The 24,163-nt window shown below is 37.0% G+C and overlaps 3 protein-coding genes and 1 non-coding gene across 6 annotated transcripts; 3 read left to right on the forward strand and 1 right to left on the reverse strand.

The window, feature by feature from the left end:
• Nucleotides 1-79: 79 nt before the first annotated feature.
• LOC141905395 (vesicle-associated membrane protein 7-like) lies at nt 80-2,939 on the forward strand. The gene is made up of 9 exons (XM_074794241.1): nt 80-186; nt 470-664; nt 938-995; nt 1,072-1,121; nt 1,197-1,284; nt 1,510-1,600; nt 1,679-1,746; nt 2,076-2,168; nt 2,257-2,939. Exons 2-9 carry the CDS (start codon nt 519-521, stop codon nt 2,317-2,319), a joined length of 657 nt encoding a protein of 218 aa, XP_074650342.1. The 5' UTR covers nt 80-186; nt 470-518; the 3' UTR covers nt 2,320-2,939.
• A 291-nt stretch (nt 2,940-3,230) lies between these two features.
• On the reverse strand, nt 3,231-6,726 carry LOC141905519 (uncharacterized). 2 transcript variants are annotated; one of them, XM_074794397.1, is made up of 7 exons: nt 6,558-6,726; nt 5,387-6,426; nt 5,138-5,305; nt 4,858-4,987; nt 3,786-3,892; nt 3,613-3,709; nt 3,231-3,380 (listed from the first exon to the last, which is right to left on the reverse strand). In XM_074794397.1, the coding sequence occupies exons 1-7, from the start codon at nt 6,678-6,680 to the stop codon at nt 3,252-3,254; spliced, it is 1,794 nt and encodes a 597-aa protein (XP_074650498.1). In that variant the 5' UTR covers nt 6,681-6,726; the 3' UTR covers nt 3,231-3,251. The 2 variants fall into 2 exon arrangements, with proteins under 2 accessions (XP_074650498.1, XP_074650497.1); XM_074794396.1 differs by having other exon boundaries at nt 5,387-6,429.
• A 64-nt stretch (nt 6,727-6,790) lies between these two features.
• Nucleotides 6,791-12,004, forward strand: LOC141905631 (scaffold protein ILK-like). 2 transcript variants are annotated; one of them, XM_074794586.1, is made up of 14 exons: nt 6,791-6,870; nt 7,091-7,299; nt 7,381-7,546; nt 7,759-7,854; nt 8,326-8,422; nt 8,546-8,626; nt 8,702-8,787; nt 9,080-9,189; nt 9,273-9,394; nt 9,816-9,937; nt 10,295-10,375; nt 11,240-11,339; nt 11,416-11,546; nt 11,779-12,004. In XM_074794586.1, the coding sequence occupies exons 2-14, from the start codon at nt 7,211-7,213 to the stop codon at nt 11,935-11,937; spliced, it is 1,440 nt and encodes a 479-aa protein (XP_074650687.1). In that variant the 5' UTR covers nt 6,791-6,870; nt 7,091-7,210; the 3' UTR covers nt 11,938-12,004. The 2 variants fall into 2 exon arrangements, with proteins under 2 accessions (XP_074650687.1, XP_074650688.1); XM_074794587.1 differs by lacking the exon at nt 10,295-10,375.
• A 1,795-nt stretch (nt 12,005-13,799) lies between these two features.
• Nucleotides 13,800-13,871, forward strand: Trnah-gug (transfer RNA histidin (anticodon GUG)). Its single transcript has one exon. It is a non-coding gene; the product is annotated as a tRNA-His (tRNA).
• Nucleotides 13,872-24,163: the final 10,292 nt, after the last annotated feature.

Raw genomic sequence — 24,163 nt, forward strand, 5'->3', positions numbered from 1 at the left:
TTTTAAAATTGGACTAGGTATAAGTGCGGAATGTGTGATTAATTTGGTCACTTTCTGCTGAATTTCTCTATATCACATGACGTTTAGAACTAAACACGGAAGTGAATCAATTTTTGTTGCAAAACTCTCAAAATTGAACCACAAAAACAACTTGACAAGGAACAAAACTTCACTCTAACTAAAAAGGTCTGTAATATGATTATATACGAGTTGATAGAATCACTGTAGATTCGTCAAGAATGAAGAAATTCAGTCTGAAATGTCGAAAATTTACTCGCACTCACTTGCCACAGTAGGAATGAAGTGTCATTGTCTGAAATATAAATAACATCGATTGTTTTTATTTTCAACCAATGAGTCAATGTTTGTGAATTGGTAGAAGTAGGTCTATTATCCAGGAATTCTGAAACTACTCGCGAGACTAAAAGAAAGACTAAAAGAGACTAAAAAAAGTGAATTCAACTTTCAGATCCGTACTTGTTCTGTCTCGTCCCTGTGGGCAGCAAGATTTGGTGAAAATGCCGATATTGTTTGGAGTAATCGCTCGAGGGCCGACTGTTTTAGCGAAGTACGCGAGTTGTGCTGGTAATTTTACGGAGGTCACTGAACAGATTTTAGCAAAGATTTCTCCGGAAAATGCAAAGTTAACGTATTCACACGGCAGGTAAAACTCATTTGTTAGAGCCTCACAATCTCACAACGATAGCAGCGGACATTTTCTCAAAATTTGTTTCAAGTTCACCCAAATAGCCCACTGATATCAGAGATAATCACAATAAAAACTGCATTACTCTGTCTCTATATTATCTATGTGAACTGAAGCTTATGGATTCCCTGATACCAGTGTTTAGAGCAAGATTCTTACAGGGGATTCTGCTCGTTGCATAGAAGGGAAAAGTTGGGTTAAATAATTGTAACTCTATTTGATTGTTTTCAGTTATCTGTTTCATTATATCAGTGAAGAGAGGATTATCTATCTATGCATATCAGACGATGTAAGCATTTCAACCCATCAAAATATTCTCAACATCTCAACAACTTGATAATTTCAATAAAATCTCTGTTTTCTAGGATTTTGAACGCTCAAGGGCTTTCTTATTCTTAAATGACATCAAAAGAAGGTTGGTCAAAACTTTTGAAATCCTGAACAAGTTTGAATGGAGACCAGTATTAGTTATAAATAAGTATATATTTAGATTTCAGAGTCAGTTTGGAAGTCGAAGTCAAACAGCTCTTCCGTATGCGATGAATAGTGAATTCTCTCGAGTTTTAGCTTCACAAATGGTAAGTGAGAGACTCGAGGGTCACAAGAGGAAGTCAGGAATCTGATAAGGGAGTCAGGAATCAAATTAGGGAGTCGGGGATCTGATAAGGGAGTCAAGGATCAAATTAGGGAGTCAGGAATCTGATAAGGGAGTCAGGGATCAGATAAGGGAGTCGGGGGTTGAATGAGGGTTAAACTGGTATCGTGGGCTTGTGTTCATCTGGTAAAACAAATTTCTTTTTCAGAAACATTTTTCAGAAAACAGAAATGTAGATCAAATCAGTAAAGTTCAAGGTGAAGTGGACGAATTGAAGGGAATTATGGTGAAAAATATTGGTAAATAATGAAATATTTGAGAATCTTTGAAAGATTCATAATTTGAGAATCTCAGATATATCGACCTGTTTATTGTAGATAATATCGCAAACCGAGGAGAGAAATTAGAATTGTTGGTCGATAAAACTGAGGATTTATCTGCAAATGTAAGTAATTACATAACCGCTGTCTCATCCTACTGTCTATTCCTACTGTCTCATCCTACTGTCTCATCCTACTGTCTATTCAACTGTCTATTCCTACTGTCTCATCCTACTGTCTCATCCTACTGTCTCATCCTACTGTCTATTCAACTGTCTATTCCTACTGTCTATTCAACTGTCTATTCCTACTGTCTCATCCTACTGTCTCATCCTACTGTCTATTGAACTGTCTATTGAACTGTCTATTCCTACTGTCTATTCAACTGTCTATTCAACTGTCTTCTCTACTGTCTATTACCACTAAAGTTCTGAATATCCACTTGTTTTTATAGTCCGTTACATTCCGGAGAACCAGTCGTAATCTTGCTCGTTCGATGTGGTGGAAAAACGTTAAAATTACAATCATTATCGCCGTTGTGGTTATTGTGAGTATTCAACTGTAAAATTACATTTGTTACATCATCTTATTCAATATTTCACAAATTTTATGACAGAAATGATTTCTATTTTTAGGTGATTTTATATTTCATTATTTCTGCGTCTTGCGGGGGATTAAATTGGCCGAATTGTGTGTGAGATAAGACGCTCATCAGACGTGTTGAGGTGTATTTGTGACGCTTTGCTTATAGAGCGCCACCTGCTGGAGACTTGTCTCATTAGCAGAAAAACCCACAAACGAAATCAAAAGCTACAAAAACATTGAGACTCGCCGAGTTGAAACGTCAGATATTTTGATTATGTTTTTCTGTTAATTAAGACACAGTGAGACTAAAACCAATACTAATAGTTTGAACCCTTTAAACATACAATCTGTTACACTGTATTTTATATGCATCACACTGAAAAGCTTTATAAATCTTGTAATACAGTTTAAATACATCGTATATTCGTGCAAATAGTTTAATTCATTGAGACAATCAATGATTATCATTACTTCATGTTTATGTTTGAGAAGTTTATTAAATTATTTGATAATTCTCGAGGGTCTGGAATCAAATCTCTTTAAATAATTGTAAAATATTCTCAGATCTGGTGCTGATGAAAATTCATATGAAATGTGATAAAATGGAGAAATTCTGTTTTGATAATTTGTCTCCTCTTTGCATTAATCAAACTGTTTTGACAATAATTCAATATATTTCATCCATTAGTTCAGTTTGAATTTAAACTATCCTCAAATTGTCTTCATTATTATTGTGTAAATAATGTAAACGTATTCGAATATTTTATGTATAATTTTGTAAATAAAACATGATAATATAAATCAATGATTGAAAAAGTTGATCTTAATCTTAAGGTGACGTTCTAAGTTGACCGCAGCCTAAGAGGCACGTTGACTGGTTACCAAGCTCTGCAACCAGTCCATCAACACGGAAGATAGAAACTGGTAACCAGTAGGGGTTGTGAATTCTGCTGGTCCTCGGGGGAAACGTATTCTACCCAATTCTATTGCTATAAAAAACTACAAGAAAAAATTTTTGATTCGATACAACATTTAATCTTGTCTATCACCGTTTTTTATAAAGACACGGAAGTAATGAAATATTGGGAGGCGTTTTGTTGATTCTACTTTTGGTTTTACCGGAAATTTCTGTTTTCTTGAATTCCAAAATTACAAACATTTTATTTGAAGTGTCCTAAAAAAAGTTGAGACAAAAATATATGAGAATCAAGGGAGAGGAGCAAGGTGGGGAGAGAAGCAAGGAGGGGACGGATAAGGGGAGCTAGGAGAGGAGGATGAGGGGAGGGATGAGGGGAGCAAGGGAGGCAGCAAGGAGGGGAGGGATGAGGGGAGCAAGGGAGGCAGCAAGGAGGGGAGGGATGAGTGAGAGGTTGATGAGGGTCAAACTCATTAATATAAAACTTTACCTGTGAAACAGTTGTGAATCCTAAACTTTCAACATTTATACAGAATTTGTGGACATTTTCAAATCTACTGATGACTTCAGCAATTCTCATAGAACCACTGAAAAATGATAATGTGATAAAATCCATGAATATTGAACGATGAGAGGGACGATGAATGAGAGGGAGATATTTACCCAGGTTTAAGAACGCGACGAGCTTCAATCAGAAAATCGGCCAAATTTGTTCCCATCAACGATAAACAAAATATCACTACATCGACAGTTTCATCGTCTAGAGGAACCTGAATAATTAATCAGCCATTTACACAACATAGTCAACTGAACAGGATGAACTGAATACTGAATGATCTGAACAGGATGAACTGAATACTGAGTGATCTGAACAGGATGAACTGAATACTGAATGATCTGAACAGGATGAACTGAATACTGAATGATCTGAACAGGATGAACTGAATACTGAGTGATCTGAACAGGATGAACTGAATACTGAATGATCTGAACAGGATGAACTGAATACTGAATGATCTGAACAGGATGAACTGAATACTGAATGATCTGAACAGGATGAACTGAATACTGAATGATCTGAACAGGATGAACTGAATACTGAATGAACTGAACAGGATGAACTGAATACTGAATGATCTGAACAGGATGAACTGATACTGAGTGATCTGAACAGGATGAACTGATACTGAATGATCTGAACAGGATGAACTGAATACTGAATGATCTGAACAGGATGAACTGAATACTGAGTGATCTGAACAGGATGAACTGAATACTGAGTGATCTGAACAGGATGAACTGAATACTGAATGATCTGAACAGGATGAACTGAATACTGAGTGATCTGAACAGGATGAACTGAATACTGAATGATCTGAACAGGATGAACTGAATACTGAATGATCTGAACAGGATGAACTGAATACTGAATGATCTGAACAGGATGAACTGAATACTGAATGATCTGAACAGGATGAACTGAATACTGAATGAACTGAACAGGATGAACTGAATACTGAATGATCTGAACAGGATGAACTGAATACTGAATGATCTGAACAGGATGAACTGAATACTGAATGATCTGAACAGGATGAACTGAATACTGAATGAACTGAACAGGATGAACTGAATACTGAATGATCTGAACAGGATGAACTGAATACTGGATGAACTGAATACTGAATGAGCTACTGTAACAACTGCTACTGTAACCGAGAAAATACTAAAATACCTTTGACATATCACAAGGTGTAATGTGTTCATTGACTTTAACGAGATCAAATGAATGAACAGTGTTTTTGACTGATTGAGCGATTTGAGCTTCACCGCATCCGAAATCACCGATCACAAAACTAGACGGTCTGAAAATCATAAAAAACATCGATTAAAATCTAACGCTACCACTGGACACAAACAGAGTGAAAATAATGATCCAGTTCCACAGTTCATGGTTCAAATTCGAGTCAAACTTACCCAGAAACTTATGAAACAAATACGATTAAAATACTCACTTTGATTTGATATATTTAATCATGTCGTCCTGTGGATTTTTTGGCCATTTTTCCACCTGTGTTTGATATCCTGTATGATAAACTTCGAACGATTGTGGATCATTTTTAAACATTTCGAACGCCTCACTTCCTGTGCACGTATATAACTGTTCATTTAAATAACGGAACCTGTAATTCATCAGAGAAATTATCATTAATTCACACATGAAAAAACTTTATACCTAAATAAACTCCGCCCATTTCTCCCACCTGGCTGTCTGTAATCTGTCAATCATTCTCTCTCTCAACGGTAAAACTTTCTTCCCTCGTTTACCGGCTGTTACAGGAATATCATCTTCACTTTCATCTAAACCACTATCCTCCTCATTATCATCACTTTCTATAGGTTCAGGCTGTTTCACGAGTTTCAGAATTTTCTTTACCTGAGCTTGGTTTGTTTGCTGTTTTTTACTGTCTTCAGTTGAATCTTTAGCCTTTTTATCTTTTTGTTTTTCTTTCTTCTTTAAATCTTTCTTTGTAATTGAGACAGTTGTCGTTTTAGAAATATCACCCGTTTTAGAGTGAGTCTCCTGTTTTAGTTTTGATAGATTCTGGTTTTTAGGTTGGTTCTGTTTTGTTTTATTCTGTGTTATTTCATTCTGTTTTGGTAGATCTTGTTTAGCTTGGTCCTGTTTTGGTTGATCTTGTTTCCTATTTTTCTCTGAAATCTCTTCAACTGATTTAGTATTATTTTTTCTTTTCTTTGCTTTCTTTATAACGCCACCACCACTCTCCCCTGCTGCTACTGCTGCTGCTGCTGCTGCTGCTGTGTCTTGCTGCTTGTTTTTAGTTATGTTTATTTTCAGAGAAGGTACTATCTGACTAGGAAGCTCTCCGTGTAAAATCTTCTCACATTTCTCTTCTCTCGTTAAACCCGCTAAATGACTGTATTTATTTCTAGATCGAGTTTTCTTCTTTTTCTTTGTCTTCTTATCTTCCACAGAAACATCTTCCAACTCGGGTGATTTTGATTCTGTTTCTTGATTACGTTTCTTCTTTACTTTCCCTCGTACAGGTACAGTTTTCTCCTCATGATCAACTTTATCAACTTTTATTTTCAGTTTTTTAGAAGTTTTTTTGTTGGGAGAATCTTCATGTTTATGTTTCCTGTTTGTCTTTGAACCTTCCTGCGGCGTATTATCGACATTGTCATTGATGATAAGTTTCTTGTTTGTTGGTTTCGGGAGTTTAGTTTCTTTAATTGCGCATTCATGGATCTTTGATGCCTTTTTCATTAATTTTTTGTCCGCCTTCTGAAAATACAAATAAATAGTATATGAAGAAGGAATCAGGAAACCACACACAACACAAGATAAGATAGTAGAGACTGTTAGTGTTAGTGTTGAATTTGTATTATTTTTTGTTTTTGTTTATCACGCACCTGTCGACTGTCAGTGTCATGCTGCTGCTGCTGCTGCTGCTGCTGCTGCGAATTACCAAATAAACTACTATTTAACTGATCTCCAACTGAACTAGAATTCCACGATGATTCAACCGCAAACATTCTGTCTCAATACTCAATTTAACGCGTGATCATGGGCGCTGACATGTTTACGGTGCATTCTGGGCAAATAATGGGCGCTGACATGTTTACGGTGCATTCTGGGCAAATAATGGGCGCTGACATGTTTACGGTGCATTCTGGGTAATTACTCATCCTCTGAAACTTGGATGAAATTGCCTCAATTCAACAGGTAAATAACTGATTTAATGAAGTTTAGACGCGTTTAAAAGTGAGTTGATATCGTAAAGAATCGTTCAGTGTTTTATAAATATCGTTTTGATTTTTGAAATCTCTGTAATTTTAAACAACGATCACAGCTGTCAAAATATCAATCCAATCAAATTCAATTTTATTCCGACTATTTTTAGTACACAATCTCTTATTTCTACCTCTTGTTATAATTTCTATAGGTTGAATTCTAAAAGTTTCGGTGAGCCATTCTAGATTCTAAAGTGGTTTATAATTGGACAGATTTTCGATTTTTGCGTCTGTCTTGCTAATTAGCCAACGTTAGGAGAGAAGGAGGAAGAATGGATGATATATTTGCGCAAGTGAAAGAAGGAAATGCGTTTAACGTGAGATTGTGGTTGGATAATACAGAGAATGATCTCAATCAGGGGTAAGATATCCCTACCCCAACCCAACACACAGTTTACTGTGACCTGTTTTATATTGATGGTTGATGTATTGTATTTTGAAGAGATGATCACAGGTTTAGTTTGTTACATTGGGCCGCTCGTGAAGGACGCACTAATATAGTCGATATGCTGATACAACGCGGTGCCAGAATAAACGCCACTAATATGGGTGACGATACTGCCTTGCATCTAGCCGCAGCTCATGGACATAGAGATATCATCATCATGGTGAGTGCCAGATCACAGTCCGCGGTGGTCCAGATCACAGTCCACGGTGGTCCAGATCACAGTCCGCGGTGAACGAGATCACAGTCCACGGTGGTCCAGATCACAGTCCACGGTGGTCCAGATCACAGTCCGCTGTGGTCCAGATCACAGTCCACGGTGGTCTAGATCACAGTCCACAGAGATCCAGTTCATAGATTATGTTGTATTTTCAGTTATTACACAATAAAGCTAATATAAACGCAGTGAATGAACACGGAAATACTGCTCTTCATTACGCATGTTTCTGGGGACAAGATCAAATAGCTGAGGTCAGTAACTCTCCTTCCCCTCTCCCTCTCTCCCTCCCTCTCCCTCCCCTCTTTTCCCTCTCCCTCCTCCCTCTTTCTCTCCCTCTCCCTTATCCCCTCTCCCTCTGTCTCCCTACCTCCCTCTCTCCCTCTCCCTTATCCCCTCTCCCTCTGTCTCCCTCCCTCCCTCTCTCCCTCTCCCTTATCCCCTCTCCCTCTGTCTCCCTCCCTCCCTCTCTCCCTCTCCTCCCTCTCTCCCCTCTTTCCCTCCTCTCCCTCCCCTCTCCCTCTCTGTCTCCCTCCCCCTCTTTCTCTCCCTCTCCCTTATCCCCTTTCCCTCTGTCTCCCTCCCTCTCTCTCCCTCTCCTCCCTCTCCCTCTCTCTCTCCCTCTCCTCCCTCTCCCTCTCTCCCCCTCTTTCCCTCCTCTCCCTCTCCCTTCCTCTCTTATCTTCATTGAATTCTGGTGTTGATATTTTGTTGAATTATTTCAGGATTTAGTCAATAACGGAGCCGTTGTAGCTTTATGTAATAAATACGGTGAAACTGCTTTGGATAAATCGAAATCATATCTGGAAAAAATACTACGAGGTTTGTGAATATTGTTAGAATCAATGAATCCTCGGAGAGACTCACTCGCTGCTAGTGTGGTGTTTATCTGAATCCTGAGGATATTTAAACCGGATTAGGCTAATCTTTTAATCTGATTTCCAGAACGTGCTGCTTCATTGGGTCAAGATTTGAATAAGATACCGTTTCAGGATCGCAGTTGGTTGGGATATAAAACGAGAAGTCGTGAGTTTTAATTTCTTGCTCCTCGCTGAAAACTGATCGATATTCTGTGTAATGTATTGATTGATTTATTTATAGGAGATGCTACTCTCTCTCGTCACACTGGTATCGACATCGCGCAGTTAAATCTTCACACTAAAATCAGTACTAGTCATTCTGGAGAGGTAAATTTCGCACTAGAATTTTTACCGCAGTAAGAGACAAGAGTCTACTGTATTCCTAAAATTCTTACTCAGTATTTGACACCAATTCGGGGTAGAATTTTACCGGTCTTAACTTCACTGCAGTAAGAGACAGAGTCTACTGTATTTAACAAGTCTTACTCAGTATTTGACACCAACTCTGTCATGAAGCAAGACTGTCTAATATATTTGTGTTTCTACTATATAGTGATTAAGGCTCACTGATTCTACGACACGCTGTTTAATTGAACTGATATTTGATACTGTGTTATAGGTTTGGAGAGGAACCTGGCAGAATAATGATATAGCAGCTAAAATACTAGCAGTAAGAAGAGTAACGATGAGAAACTCAAGAGATTTCGCTGAAGAATTTCCTAAACTCAGGTTCACTAATATTCCACTCAACTCCTGTCTATCTCTTATGATTGATTCATCCTGTTATTGTGAGCTTCAATTATATATTTCAGGATTTTCAATCATCCTAATATTTTACCAGTTCTCGGTGCTTGTAATCAACCTCCGAATTTAGTGGTGATTTCACAGTTTATGCCGTATGGGTCGCTGTTTAATGTGTTACATCAGGAAACAGGTAACTATCTCCCCCCTCATCTCTCTCCTCTCTATCTCCCCTCATCTCTCTCCTCTCTATCTCCCCTCATCTCTCACCTCTCCTCTCTATCTCCCCTCATCTCTCACCTCTCCTCTCTATCTCCCCTCATCTCTCTCCTCTCTATCTCCCCTCATCTCTCACCTCTCCTCTCTATCTCCCCTCATCTCTCCCCTCTCCTCTCTTCCTTCTTTCACTTGTCTTTTCTCACTTCTTTTCCTCCCCCTCTCTAACCTCACTCTCTCCTCTGTCTCTTCTCATTCTCTCCTCCCTCTCTCACTCCCTCCTCTACTCCTCTCTCACCTCATCACTCTCTAATTTCCTCCCCTCTCTCTGTCTCTCCCCCTCTCTCTTCTCGTTGCACCTGACATTGTTAATATGGTAACACTGTGCTGTATTTCAGGATTAGTGATAGATCAAGCTCAGGCTTTGAGATTTGCGTTAGATATAGCGCGTGGAATGGAATTTCTACATTCAATGGAACCGATGATACCAAATATGCATTTAACCAGTAAACATGTTATGGTAAGTTTATATTTCAATTTATAATGAAGCTTTTAATAAAAAATACAGCTAATGTTTAATTAAAACAGTCTAATGCCTTATTGAAATAATGGCTTTAATGAATTTATGATAAAACTTTTTGATAATTGCTGTTTATTTAAAATGTGTTCTCACAACAATTCAAGCTTCGATGTAAAAAAACACAGACACCCGCCCGCTGGCCGTGCTTATTTCACCCCCCGGAGCAGACACCCGCCCGCTGGCCGTTGTTATTTCACCCCCCCGGAACAGACACCCACCCGCTGGCCATGCTTATTTCACCCCTCATGGATCTGATTCACTTGTTGTAGAATTGTGATAAAACTATTGAATTTACAGATCGATGAAGATTTAGCTAAAATAAACTTTGATGATCCAAAGTTTATATCACGTCGTCGAGATGGAGCTGTAACGCAGGGGGTAAGGGGTCGGTCACCTGCTATTACTGCTGTCAAAACACTGCTTACACTAACACTACATCGTCAGTACTACTCACTCTGTTACTATGGAGTCTGTTACTATGGAGATCATTTCTGTTAATCTTTTAGGCTAGAAAAATATCTAATTTTGAAAACAAAATAATCTTCATTTGGTTGTCACGGTGATGTGAGTGAATTGCTTGTCGCTACCTAGTTCTGCCTCTCATTGCCATGGTTACTAGCTGTTCTGGAGCTTACGATGCGTGCGCAGTAACTTTTAGATGATAACACTTTAGGGGATGGGGAACTAACAATGTGTGTGTTGTCATGGTGACGCCGGATTACCGATTGATTGATTGCCTGTCTGTCGCCTGTCACTCAATGTCTGTCCTCAGATTCTGTATTCATGAATAACATCTGTTACTTACTTCAGAGTTTTATTTCAGCTTAAATTCTGTAATTTTACTGTTTTCATACTAATTGAGATGCGTTCACAGTTCACCTCGTGTTTATTAACCCTTTACCCTTTTAAGTCCCCCACCCCCCAAATTCAAAGAGCAACTGTTTTATTTACTAAATACTCGGCATAAACCCCTCAATTCCATTCATCCTGTATTCGATGGATCTTGCTTGTCTATTTCTAAATCTTGTCACTTTCAATCAACTGAACTCCAGTTCCACATTTGAGTTAAAATTGATTCTGGAGTATATAATCAACTCTAAATGGAGACCCACTGTGGACCTGGCTCCTCATATCAATCTTACGCCTTTTGATAATCTCATTAAACTCAACCTCGATAGTTTTATAGTGAACACTATTCAAATCAACATTTCATCAGAAAGTTTTATCGATCTGTTTTTTTAGGTCGACGAAGATCTGACGGCCAGAATCAATATGGCCGACTATAAGTTCACATTTCATGAGAGGGGTAAATTTTACGCGCCGGCTTGGCTCGCTCCTGAAGGTTGGTATGAATTGAGTAGTACAGCTCCGCCGGTGTTTCTGTTCTGATATGATGATTGTTTTGTTTATTTCTGCAGCATTACAGAGAGACCCCGTTGATTTAAACATACGAGCTGCTAATATGTGGAGTTACGCTATTCTACTGTGGGAACTAGCTACGAGAGAGGTTCCGTTCGCTGATCTCGCTCCGTTAGAAATAGGCATGAAGGTAAAGAAACTGTGTTCTGGACCCTGCAGCTGTGGAACCGGGCCCTACGGCCGTGGAACCGGGCCCTGCGGCCGTGGAACCGGGCCCTGCAGCTGTGGAACCGGGCCCTGCAGCTGTGGAACCGGGCCCTGCAGCTGTGGAACCGGGCCTTGCAGCTGTGGAACCTGGCCCTGCAGCTGATCCTGTGTCTGTGTGAAAACGTCCGTCAGTTAATTATCTGTTGTATTTATAGGTGGCGCTAGAAGGATTACGGATTACGATCCCGCCAGGAATCTCACATCACATGTCGAAACTAGTGAAAATCTGTATGAATGAAGATGCAGGAAAACGACCTCGATTCGATATGATTATTCCTATACTGGAACGCATGAAACAATCAGCTAATAATTAAACAGGGATCCTAGAGTGGTAGGAGTGAGGAAGAGTGGGGAGTGGGGGAGTCAAGAAGTCATGGAGTGGAAGGGGAGTGGGAGAGAGAGGGGGAGTGGGGGAGTCAAGTATTCATGGAGTGGAAGGGGAGTGGGATAGAGAGGGGAGTGGGAGAGTGAGGGGGAGTGGGGGAGTCAAGTATTCATGGAGTGGAGGGGGCAGGAGACAGTGGGGGAGTCAATAGTCAGAGTGGGGGGGGGGGGAGGGGAGAAGAAAGGTTTTTAAATAAAAGTGAAATCATATTTGGAAAAGTACTTCGACGTTTGTTATGTGAACAGTGTCAGAATCAATGAACCCTCAGTACAGATTAAGACTCACTTCGATTGTGTGGTTTTTATCAGGTTTGAATCTCTTTTAGTGGATGGGTGGAAGAGTGGGAGGGGGGTCAGTGAAATAAAGGGGTGGCGAGTCAGTAGGAGAATCCACGGTGGAATATGAAACGTCAGTAGAATAATGAGGTGTTTTAGAAACAGTTTAATGAGACAGAATTTTGAGATTGAGAAATAAAACATTGAATCCTGTATTGAATGAAAGTATTAAAACTATTATAAAATCTCAGTTGTTTCTGTGAGATATAAATAGAAATGTAGTAAATTTTAGTAATTAATTTATATATGAAATTATAACATCTATAACTCTAATTCTATTAAACACTTCTATTGTTGTGTGTTGAATTTCATACGTCATTGTATTCAAATCAATACTAAAGTAGCCTAGGCAACGTCCAAATGAATTGATTTATTCTTGCTGAGACAGGAAAGCATGTAAAAAAAAACTGCTGTACTATGAAATATACTGATGCAAAACATTTAGTTCGTTTTTTAAAAGGCATTTATAGTAACAATATATAAACCTGTTTGCTACCTGTGACTTGTATCTACTTGAAATCGTTTTTTTTGTCCTTTGTTCATGTTTTTTTTTACCTTATTGCTGATAAAATTATTATAATGAAATATTTCACTTTGGTGCTAGATTTTATAGAATATAAGACTGAAGTTGAGCCTCGGGAATCATGTCACACTAATTCTGGATCATGCAGACAACTAGAGGGTTTAAACCAGAAGGCTTAGATTTAAGACCTGTGCTAAGCCCATTCTGGAACTCAATCTATATACTTTTTAAGGTCAAGTCTTAATAAACAATGTTAGACATGAGGCTAGTTGTACAAACGACTGGGTCCAGTTGCAAAATCGAGACTTAAGTCCAAAAGTAGTAAATCTTAAGACTGGTCTTAAGTTGTTAGATTGGCTATATACTAAGTTGGTCTACTCTTAGACTGGTCTTAAGTCTAAGCCATGACTATGCAACTGCACCTTGGCTTGCCCTAATTTACGTCTTAAATTCTATTGTCATCATATATAACTATATAAAAACATAGTGTATTGTATATCATTGATAACATTATGATTAGAGGTCGTAGCTTTGAATATAGATATATTATTACTAATAAACTATTGATACTCTGAAATTAATAAACAAATAAACTACAGTTAATTCGATGAGTCGTTATTGCTGTATTATTTATTTCTGCACGTCCAGTCTATTGCTACGTGAGGCGAAGGAGTTACAGCAGTTTTAAATCGAAGTGTCTGTATAGGAGTTTCCACCCTTTTCTTTTTATATATATATAGTACCAGCGATACTGGATGATCTAAGCTACAGTTCACCCCAAACTTCAAACACGAGCCCCTGTGGATTTATAGAAAGGAGAATTGATTGCCGACAAAGGTAGACTGTGACCTAGGGGAACGCGCACCTGCTGAGCTACTAGCAAGTGCGCGTTCTTTGTATTATGAGTAACTATTCGCGCTGCCGTTTCAACGTGCCGTGATCGTCTAGAGGTTAGGACATTGCGTTGTGGCCGCAATAACCCAGGTTCGAATCCTGGTCACGGCATCATTTTTTATCGCTCAATCAAAGTATTTTCGATTCATTTTTGAATTAATTCTTATGTTTTCGTGCATTTTATTTTTTCATTGACGTTGGTTATACTGATTTTTAGTAAAATCACAATATATTCGTTCGTTGGCGCGCACACTGCGTCGGTCGTTGTCGCTCCAACTCCGATTTCCTATTTCATCCTAACGCTGGTTGCAGACTTTTTCGATGAAATATGCTCGAATTTCTTTTCCGAGTAAAAGATATATGTAAAAATTAATGGCGTAGTTACAAACGTGCAACTGTGTGAAAACATCTAAATAGAATTCCTTCAGCTCCCCGGTTAGTGGTATGAAAGCGCTGACTGACGTCGGGAGGGTGAACATTGCAAATGCGAGTGAAACTGTTACAAGCATTATTGTCGTACGTTTGGATTTTGCAGTTTTCTGATCGGACGAAACCATTTTTAAACCTCTGAATAACTGAATTATTATAGCAGAATTTGATGTGAAAATCAAAACCAGCGGCAGGAAATAAACGTAGACGATGATTGAAATATTGAACACGAATTGGTTAAATAATACATAATTGAAACCAAATATTGGGAGAGAGAAATATAAAATCGTCGGTAGAACGCATATAACTAACGTATTAACTGCAGAAATTGAAACGATGACGCTTCGAGCGAATTTCGGTGTACATATCAAACGAGATGTGAACGGGAAGAGAACAACTGCCGCTCGTTCTAGAGATATCGCTACTATCAACCACGAACTGGTAGCTCCCATAAATGACATTATAAATTCGTAGATTTGACAACTGATCAGTGAATTCATGATGAATATAGGACCGGTGTTTAGATGCAAGAGAACAAACTGTAAAACAGGCATCAGTGTGAAACTGATACAGACGAGAAAATCGCATAAAGATAAAACGATCAGATAGTTAGCGTAAGATAAACTGCGGAATCTGCGACTTATCATTATCACGAAAACGGCTGAATTTCCGAAGGCGCTCAGTAGGAATATGATTGGTAGAGTACATAGTGATATTGTACGGTATCCATCGGACTTGTTCTCCACAGACATGAGGACGATATAACTGAGATAAGGTCTGCCAAACTGCATTTCAGTTGAATTCATAATTTCTGGAAGTTCTCCTCCTGAGCTCTGAAACATCGATAGGATGTAAGCACACAGAGAACGGTATATTATAACTAATTGGATGAATACATCTTTTGCTGATATCTAATTAGTCCTTAATGAAATAAAGATCGCTGGAAATTCTACATTAATTAAGTTCCGTGGTCTGGAGAAATGTCATCGATTTAAAAACGACCTTCGCAGAGCAAAAACCGATTTAGATTTAAAATGCAAAAAAACGATAATACTATAAAACCCGTATAGCCTGTTATTTAAATAATAATCATTTCGTTATCGAAACTTTTTTCTTAGTCTAGTCCAAATATCTACCCGCTTAAATACATGAACTTTTAAACGAATCGTTTCAGAGTCCATGTGGAATATACAGAATAGTAGACGATTCAGTTTTATTTGAAACATTGGGGCACGTAACAATAAAATTCTAAATGAATTTTTCAGGGGGCGAATTTTTCACCAGTGATATATATATATATATATATATATATATATTCAAAAGGGCGTTTGGTCAGAAAGGGGGAGGTGGTGTTGATTGAGTTGGGTGTATTGTTCATGTCAATCAAAATTGCATTAAAAAGCCACTGAAATTTCCAATTTTTCCAGATCCCGTCTTTTGCTTGCATGGATAACTGCGGGTTTTCAGGCAAGTACTGGATAAATAAACGACACATGTTCAAAACAAATAAGTTAGCAAAATCTATTGATCAAAAAATGACACAAGCCAAGAAGATGGTTATCATACCTCGCCGGCCCAAAATATAGCCTCAACCTCAACCCTAATCGCTAGGGCCCGAGCTCACTCATAACCCTAACCCTAGCTCCAGCACGCTCGTAACCCTAACCCTAGCAGGGTTCGAACTCGCGTCCTCCTAGACGCCAGCTGTGCACGTTAACCACTAGGCCACCGAGCTGTAGTGATTGATCGAGTTTGTTAATATGTCCGGTCAGTGTGGTGACCAGTCACGCGTGGTCGACACTATTTACCAAATGGAACCCTCTCATTATGTTGTATAAAGAAATATAGATATCGTAGATTCCACACTAACTCGGTATTTTTAAACTTGTGCGAAGTTTTACTAACAAATTCGACAAAAGTTTAATTTCCCTGGAAAAGCTTAATTAAACTTAGGAGGTCATTTATTTACAGCTGTGATGACTGCCCACCCCTAGAACTGCTCTGAAACTACAGATGAAATTGCTCTAATTCTCTCACCGCGAAATAAATCTCGATGAGCTGGTAGGGTCTGTAGTGGTGGATAGAATGCAACTCCGGGCTCATTATCTATAGTAAGGATGGAAGCTTATGGATTTTTCTTAGGCCGGCGGCGGGACTGTTGGACATTGGAAATCTGAGATTGCAAATTATGCTCAATAGAAAACTGTGCGTCAAATTTCAGAGAATTGATTTACACTCATGTCTCTTACGGCTGTCAACCGAATATAATTATGTAGAGATCTAAAATTTAGTGAAATTGTTTTCTATTCAGAGTTATTGGATGTGCGCTCCGTCAGTTAAACTCTGACACTGAGACGGATTAGTGTTACATTCAGCAAGACCGAACGCGAATGATGAATTTTACTCAGACACGAGTTGCGAGATCTTACAGTAATTACATAGTACTGATGTCTGTTGAGAACAGGTCTGGAAGCTCTCGTACTGTATCATTGGTCATTCTGCCTATCTTTTTCCTGTTAGGAGCCTTCGGAAATTTGGCTACTTTCCTGATAATGATAAGTCGCAGATTCCGCAGTTTATCTTACTCTTACTATCTGGTCGTTTTGTCAGTCAGTGATTTGATGGTTTGTTTCGATTTTACACTGATGCCTGTTTTACAGTTTGTTCTCTTGCGTCTAAACACCGGTCCGATATACTTGATGAATTCACTGATCAGTTGTCAATTGTATGAATCTCTGATGGATTGTATGGGCGCGAGCAGTGCTTGGTTAATCGTGGCGATATCTCTAGAACGTGCGGCAGTTGTTCTCTTCCCGTTCACATCTCGTTTGATATGTACACCCAGATTTGCCCGCTGCACCATTGCGATTATTTTTGTAATGAATGCATTAATAATTGGTATTTACCCATCAGTAATTATGAAGTTCTCGTCGCACTTTCTCGGATGTTACTATGAAATATTTCAACAATTCATATTTTTTATGTCATATGTAATACACGTTTATATTCTACCCTTGTCTTTTATTATTACATCAAATTCTTTTATAATAATTCAGTTATTCAGAGGTTCAAAAATAGTTTCGTCCGATCAGAAAACTGCAAAATCCAAACGTACAACAATAATGCTCGTAACAGTTTCACTCGCATTTGCAATGTTTACACTACCAAATACTATTGCTATATTTTTACCAATCCCCCCTAAACAATACGCATTTATCTTAGACATATCCACTCAATTCCTAATGTGTAATTACTCGATAAATTTTTACATATATCTTCTGCTTGGACGAGAAATTCGTGAATATTTTTTCGCAAAATTTTACTGTAGAAATTCAGGAAAATAACCGTTGATTTCTAGTTTCATTGAATCACGACTTGTGAACTGAGGAACCGCCAGATAATTCTATAACTAATCGTTTTTGTATCTTTTTGTACTTGAATGTTTGAGAGCCTCCAATTCGAGGAAACCCTCGAATTTACTGAATGGCTCACTTGTAATTTATAATTCAAAAAAACTGTTAGTTTTATTAAAGGAGATAAATTAAGAAATATTATACTAACTATTACATTCTACGTCCAGTGTATATATCTAGTTTTTCAAAACAATCAAATCTGATTTAATACAAACCGAAGGGTCCATTATGATTAGAATTTAATGACCGCAACAAAACAACCGCATTAGCTTAATAGGTCACAATGACGTCATGGATATGATGACCATGGCTTGAGTCCTAGAGTTAAAAAATTGCTATATCAGAAAATTGCAAAAGTTTATTTTTGATGTGACCAGCATTTAATATTTTGTATGAATTACACAATTTATAAAGAACGTTTTAATTTCCTGTATTTTTGCGGATTTCAGAAAATAAAATAAAACATACGAACTCAGTATTAATGCACAATACAGAGTACTCTGTGTTAATGCACAATACAGAGTACTCTGTATTAATGCACAATACAGAGTACTCTGTATTAATGCACAATACAGAGTACTCTGTGTTAACGCACAATACAGAGTACTCTGTATAAATGCACATTACAGATTTAGTACCTTAGTTTTTATTTTCTGAAATCCTCAACAAGCAAAAATACAGGAAATTACACGAGGCTCATATAGTTGAAGTTTTGTGGAAGCTTAGATCCTACAGCAACTATACTTTGAAAATGCAGTTATGTTTCTATCAAAGGGTGGATTCATCGTCATGTTTCGCACATCAATTTGCAAACTATATATAAAACTCTTATAGTCAGGTGGAACGATCTGCTTAATGAATGTATGATACACAGTGTTACAAATTTTACAGAATGGATTTTCAATTTCGACTCTCATTTCTGAAAACCTTAGAAATATCTAAATCGAATTAAATTATTTCTGTACCATACAGATTAATTGGAGGCACGCGCGTCTCCAGATTAACCTCGACAGTGAGACATTCGTGACCAAATTCGAGGATCGTTTCTCCTGGAATTATGAATCGTTCTACTCGGATACAAATTGCGAGATCTTACGCCAATTACATCGTTCTATTATCAGTGGCAAACAGGTCTGGAATCTACCGTACTGTGTCACTGATCATTCTACCAGTCGCATTTCTGTTAGGAACCTTTGGAAACGCGGCTACAACCATGATAATGATAAGTCGTAGATTCCGCAGTTTATCTTACGCTTACTATCTGATCGTTTTGTCAGTCAGTGATTTTATGGTTTGTTTCGCTTTATCACTGACGCCTGTTTTACAGTTTGTTCTCTTGAATCTAAATACTGGAGCGATATATCTGATGACTTCACTGTCAGGTTGTAAACTCTATGAATCTCTAATGAATTCTATGGCTGCTAACAGTTCGTGGTTAATAGTAGCGATATCTCTAGAACGAGCGGCAGTTGTTCTCTTCCCGTTCACATCTCGTTTGATATGTACACCGAAATTCGCCCGATGTGAATGAACTCACTGGTTGTCGGTATTTATCCAGCTATAATTATGAAGTTTTCTGACGTTGTTTTCGGATGTTACTATGCCCTCTTTCACCAACTCATATTTTTCATGTCGTATATATATATATGTATATACATATATATCATACCACTATCGTTAATAATTTCATCAAATATTGTTATAATAATTCAATTATTCAGAAGTTCAAAAATAGTTTCGTCCGATCAGAAAACTACAAAAGCAAAACGTACAACAATAATGCTTGTAACAGTTTCACTCGTATTTGCGATGTTTACACTACCAAACGTTATTACAGCACTGATCCCTCTACCCGCCGACAAAAATGAATTTATATTAGCTATATCCGCCATCTTTCTAATGTTTAATTACACAATAAATTTTTACATATATCTTCTGCTCGGACGAGAAATTCGTGAATATTTTTTTGCGAAGTTTTATTGTAGAAATTCACTGAAATAACCGTTGATTTCTAGTTTCATTAAATCATACGAGTTTCAAACTGGTTTTACACAAAAACCCTCAGATTTTACGTCCAGTTGTCGTCGAATGAAAAACTCCAATCCGTGTATAATTGTAGTTTAATTAAAGAAATCCCACAATTCAAACTTTATATGAGATAAGTTATTAGAATGAAAACACGTTTCGGCTGAGGTGGGTTTACGTCAACTTTTAAAGGAAAAGTTAACTATTCAGGACTCTGTTACTGTATATAAAAATCAAACCGATCATCAGTGGAAATATCAAATTAGCGGGAGGTGAAATATATATGCCGTCACAAAATATTGCCGAAGGGCACTTAAATTTTAGACCGTACAATGTATTGGGCAATACGGTCTGGATCCGCCCCTGAGTGCTTTAGTGACAATCAAAAAGATTGCTAATTTCGTAATTACTCTTCGGCAGCTCAACACTCGCTTCTAACTGGTCAACAAGTGTTAGTGTGCCCGGTTTGAAGTGGTAAGCTGTATTGCCAATTTTCGATTATCATGTTTTCCGAACATACTCGTCTCCGCACAATGTTGGTGGGAATATTGGGTTGAAAAAAGAGGTGGATTGTAAGATAACAAAAAACCACTGACTGGTGAACTAACAAAGTTCACAGCAGCTAAACAGATAAAGAATTTCAATCATATTTATTCTCATACAACAATTATACAAAATGCCAGGTTTGTGCTCGAGGAATTATAACGTAAGCTCCTCAAACACGTGGACTGTATTTCAAAAACAGTCCAACCATGGACGTATAAACTATAAACTAGAGTTTATACATCCATGGTCCATACATAGACTCAAAACAGAAACGTCTATGGCCTACAACCATGGACTCTAAACTGTTGGAGTCCATGGCTCCCCGCACTAAAACCAGAGTTAAACCTGGCCAAATACCCTGGAAAGCGTAAGATTTAATGAATCGATCTGATTTACATTTTTACTCTTTAAAATTTGACTCGGCCGGCCACCTATCTACTAAGGTATTACTTTAAAATCATGATCAAGCTAACCATAACAGACCCGGCAGATAGAAATTAACTGATTACAAATTTCATTGATTTATGAAATGACCCGACCGATCAGGAAAAACAAGGTATCATTTTTAGCCTTATAATAATGACTTATTAATATAAAATTACTAGCTTTTAATATCACATATCATGCAAGGTATTTCAAGGTTTTTATTCAAATTTCCACTGCAACTGATTCATACAATTTGAATCAATAGGAAAATAACAAAATTACACAAAGAATTGTAAACTTTGATCCATAAAACACCGACAATTGGGACTAGTCTGAATGTCTAAGACTATTAATTTGACAATTCAGGATGTAAAATTAATAGTCTTAGGCGTGTGACACTTTGCTAGAATTTCATGAAATATGAAGCATTCAATCATATATCAACTATTCACCAAATGAAAATGTTAGAAAGATTTCTGTTTATACAAAAAACTGCAAAACATATCTCCAGCATATAAACATTAAAGCTGGACATAAAACCACAAATTCATTCAAATAATCTCTAATTTCATTTCATTAACATTATTTTTACAAGAAAACTGAAATCTTACAAACTTTGCTTTGTATTCGAGGAATTATCAGTTCTTCGTTAACCAATGGGTGAACTGTATTTGAAAAAAACAGTTCAACATAAAAGCATTAAAATAAGAGATAAAACCTGAAGATTCACTCTGGAAGGCTTGAGATAAGCTAATCGATCTTTAATTTCATTTTCATTAAAATTATTTTACAATATAACTAGAGTTTTACAAGATAATTAGAGTTTTACAAGATAACTAGAGTTTTACAAGATAACTAGAGTTTTTCCAACTTTGCCTGAGATTTTCAAACATTATCAGTTCGTTCATTTAATACAACGTTATTTCAGGGAAAACATGACAATAACATCGATAACTAATCACGTTTAAAGCTGTTTAACATTCTTTCTAAAAAAGTAAAATGTATCTCCCAGATATTATCCCTAAAACAATTAACAGATACAGCAGTGATAGGGTGTGATATATAGGTAAAAGGACGCGTGATCTTTCATCAGCTATTTGAAGCATTCTATCGAAACAGTTATTTTTTAGTGTGTTTGATTTAGTTAAGGTTTATGGTTATTTGTTTTGTTTATTACTGAGCCGATAGAATGCTTAAAACAACAACAGAAAGGATCTCAAGAGGTTGGGAAACACAGAGAAGGTTGTTCTATGAAAGAAGAACCTTTAATAATTATATTAAGTTGATTAGAAAAAATGCCTGATGATGAAGGCCCTATATAGAGTTTTACTTGTTTGTTTATTTTTATTACTTATAATTTAATTTGTTTTTTTTTGTTATGTATTTTCTTATTAATTGTTTTTTTATGTATTTTTCTTAATTATGTTCTATGTATTTTGTACTATTTATTACAATCTACATCATCAGGAATTTTTTATCTGTGAAATTATGGGCTCACTTAAAAAAAGTGCTACAAATTCACTGCTGCACCTAAATAATAGTTTATTATAAAACAACCCGATTAGTATGAAAGCCACTCAACCTTATGATATGGATGACAATGAAAGAAGTTAAAACAGCTATAAACAAAATTAAAACGATCAAAATCATTGCTGGCCATTATCTATCATTCCTTTATATCACATTACTCCTAGCTATACCTCTCTTATACCTCTGTGGATACAATGTACTAAGATATAAGTTTTCATATACCAAGCTATACTTATCTACACGGAAGCTCAATGCTAAAACTCTGTGAAAATCAAGATATTAGACTCACAAGTCAAATCGGTTTTATGGGCCTTAAATTAATGCCATCAAAAAACACATCAACAGTTTGGTATATATACTTATTATTTGTACGAGGGAAGTGCAATGAGTGTTCCATCTCATTACACTTCCCTGTTTGTACATAGAACACTGCTTAGTCTAAACTACGTGATGATATTCGGGGGGCGTAGCCAGTCTATACTGATTGTACTAAAGGCCCGGCCCTTCACTTTTCGGCCAAGGAGTCATTTTCAATATATCTTTATTCAAAGTCCATAAACTTGCTGGGCGAGTTCAGGAGTTCAAACTAATAACGTTCCAGCATCTTTTATTGCGTTTAAAAGTTGCAACTGTTTAACTGACTACGTTCTCCCTTTTGAATATTTAAGCTATGCAAATCATTTTCACTCACAGGAAATATAAAATGAATCACTATTTCTAATATTAATAATCGAATAAAGACTAAGAGAGTAATTCATCCTATGAACTATGTCATTATTACAAATTAAGGAAAGCTATGTTTAACTAAAGTATGAAGATTATCTGAACGATCCTGTCGATATTATATCTCAATTTACGTGTATTTCAACCGACCTACGAGTCAAACTGAGTCGCTGAACGCGATCAATACCATGAATTAATGGAGCGTTAATTTTATGAGACTCCAAGAAGGAACTTTAAGGACTTAAATGACTCATCTGCTTAACAAATCTAAACACTTTGCCTAATCAATATAAAGAATCAGGAGGATGCCATTTTATTGAAATATTCAAATATGAATAGTTCCTTCTCAGGTCTAGAGCCCAAATTACCTAATTTTCATTAATCAACATTTCAACTACTAATCAACTATTTCTTTAGTTTATTCCGCCCCTTCAAATTGACAGTGAATTTTGTAAACCCATGTTACACATCAGACTGATTTGTAAACAGGTAATACGTAAAATAAATCAATACTTCACATATTCTACTGACGTTGCTGCTCCTGAATAAGTGTTTATAAGACACGCATTGTCTGTGCTGCTCCTGAAAAAGTGTTTATAAGATACGCATTGTCTGTGCTGCTCCTGAATAAGTGTTTATAAGATACGCATTGTCTGTGCTGCTCCTGAATAAGTGTTTATAAGATATGCACTGTCTCTGCTGCTCCTGAATAAGTGTTTATAAGATACGCAATGTCTCTGCTGCTCCTGAATAATTGTAATAAGACACGCATTATCTCTGCTGCTCCTGAATAATTGTAATAAGACACGCATTATCTCTGCTCCACCAATTGTAGAAGAACTCCATCATTGAGCGATAAATCGATGCTGGCTGAATTTCTCATCTGGACTTCAGCAGTTAAATTCAAGTTGGATTCATTCTGCTGACTGTTTTAATCAGTAGATTCTAGATGGTTAGTTGATCTTAGTATGGGCTTTTTCTCATAGATGTGATTCAGCTGAAAAGAGTTAAAGAAAATATCCTGTATTCACACAATATTTCATATAACATTAATCATAAGAATTTCCATGTGAATCAACTTACCTTTCAAGATTGCCGAGTATCGGCTAAGGTTTGTTGATCTTAGTATGGGCTTTTTCTCATAGATGTGATTCAGCTGAAAGCAGTTAAAGAAAATATCCTGTATTCACACATTATTTCATATAACATCAATCATAATAATTTCCATGTAAATCAACTTACCTTTTTTTCGGCTAGGATTGTCTTGGTTGGTTCATGAGTTAAATTCTATATTACAAGGTTAATTTTTTT

This window comes from Tubulanus polymorphus, chromosome 5 (assembly GCF_964204645.1).
Source record: "Tubulanus polymorphus chromosome 5, tnTubPoly1.2, whole genome shotgun sequence".
In the NCBI taxonomy this organism is placed as follows: Eukaryota; Metazoa; Nemertea; class Palaeonemertea; order Tubulaniformes; family Tubulanidae; genus Tubulanus; species Tubulanus polymorphus.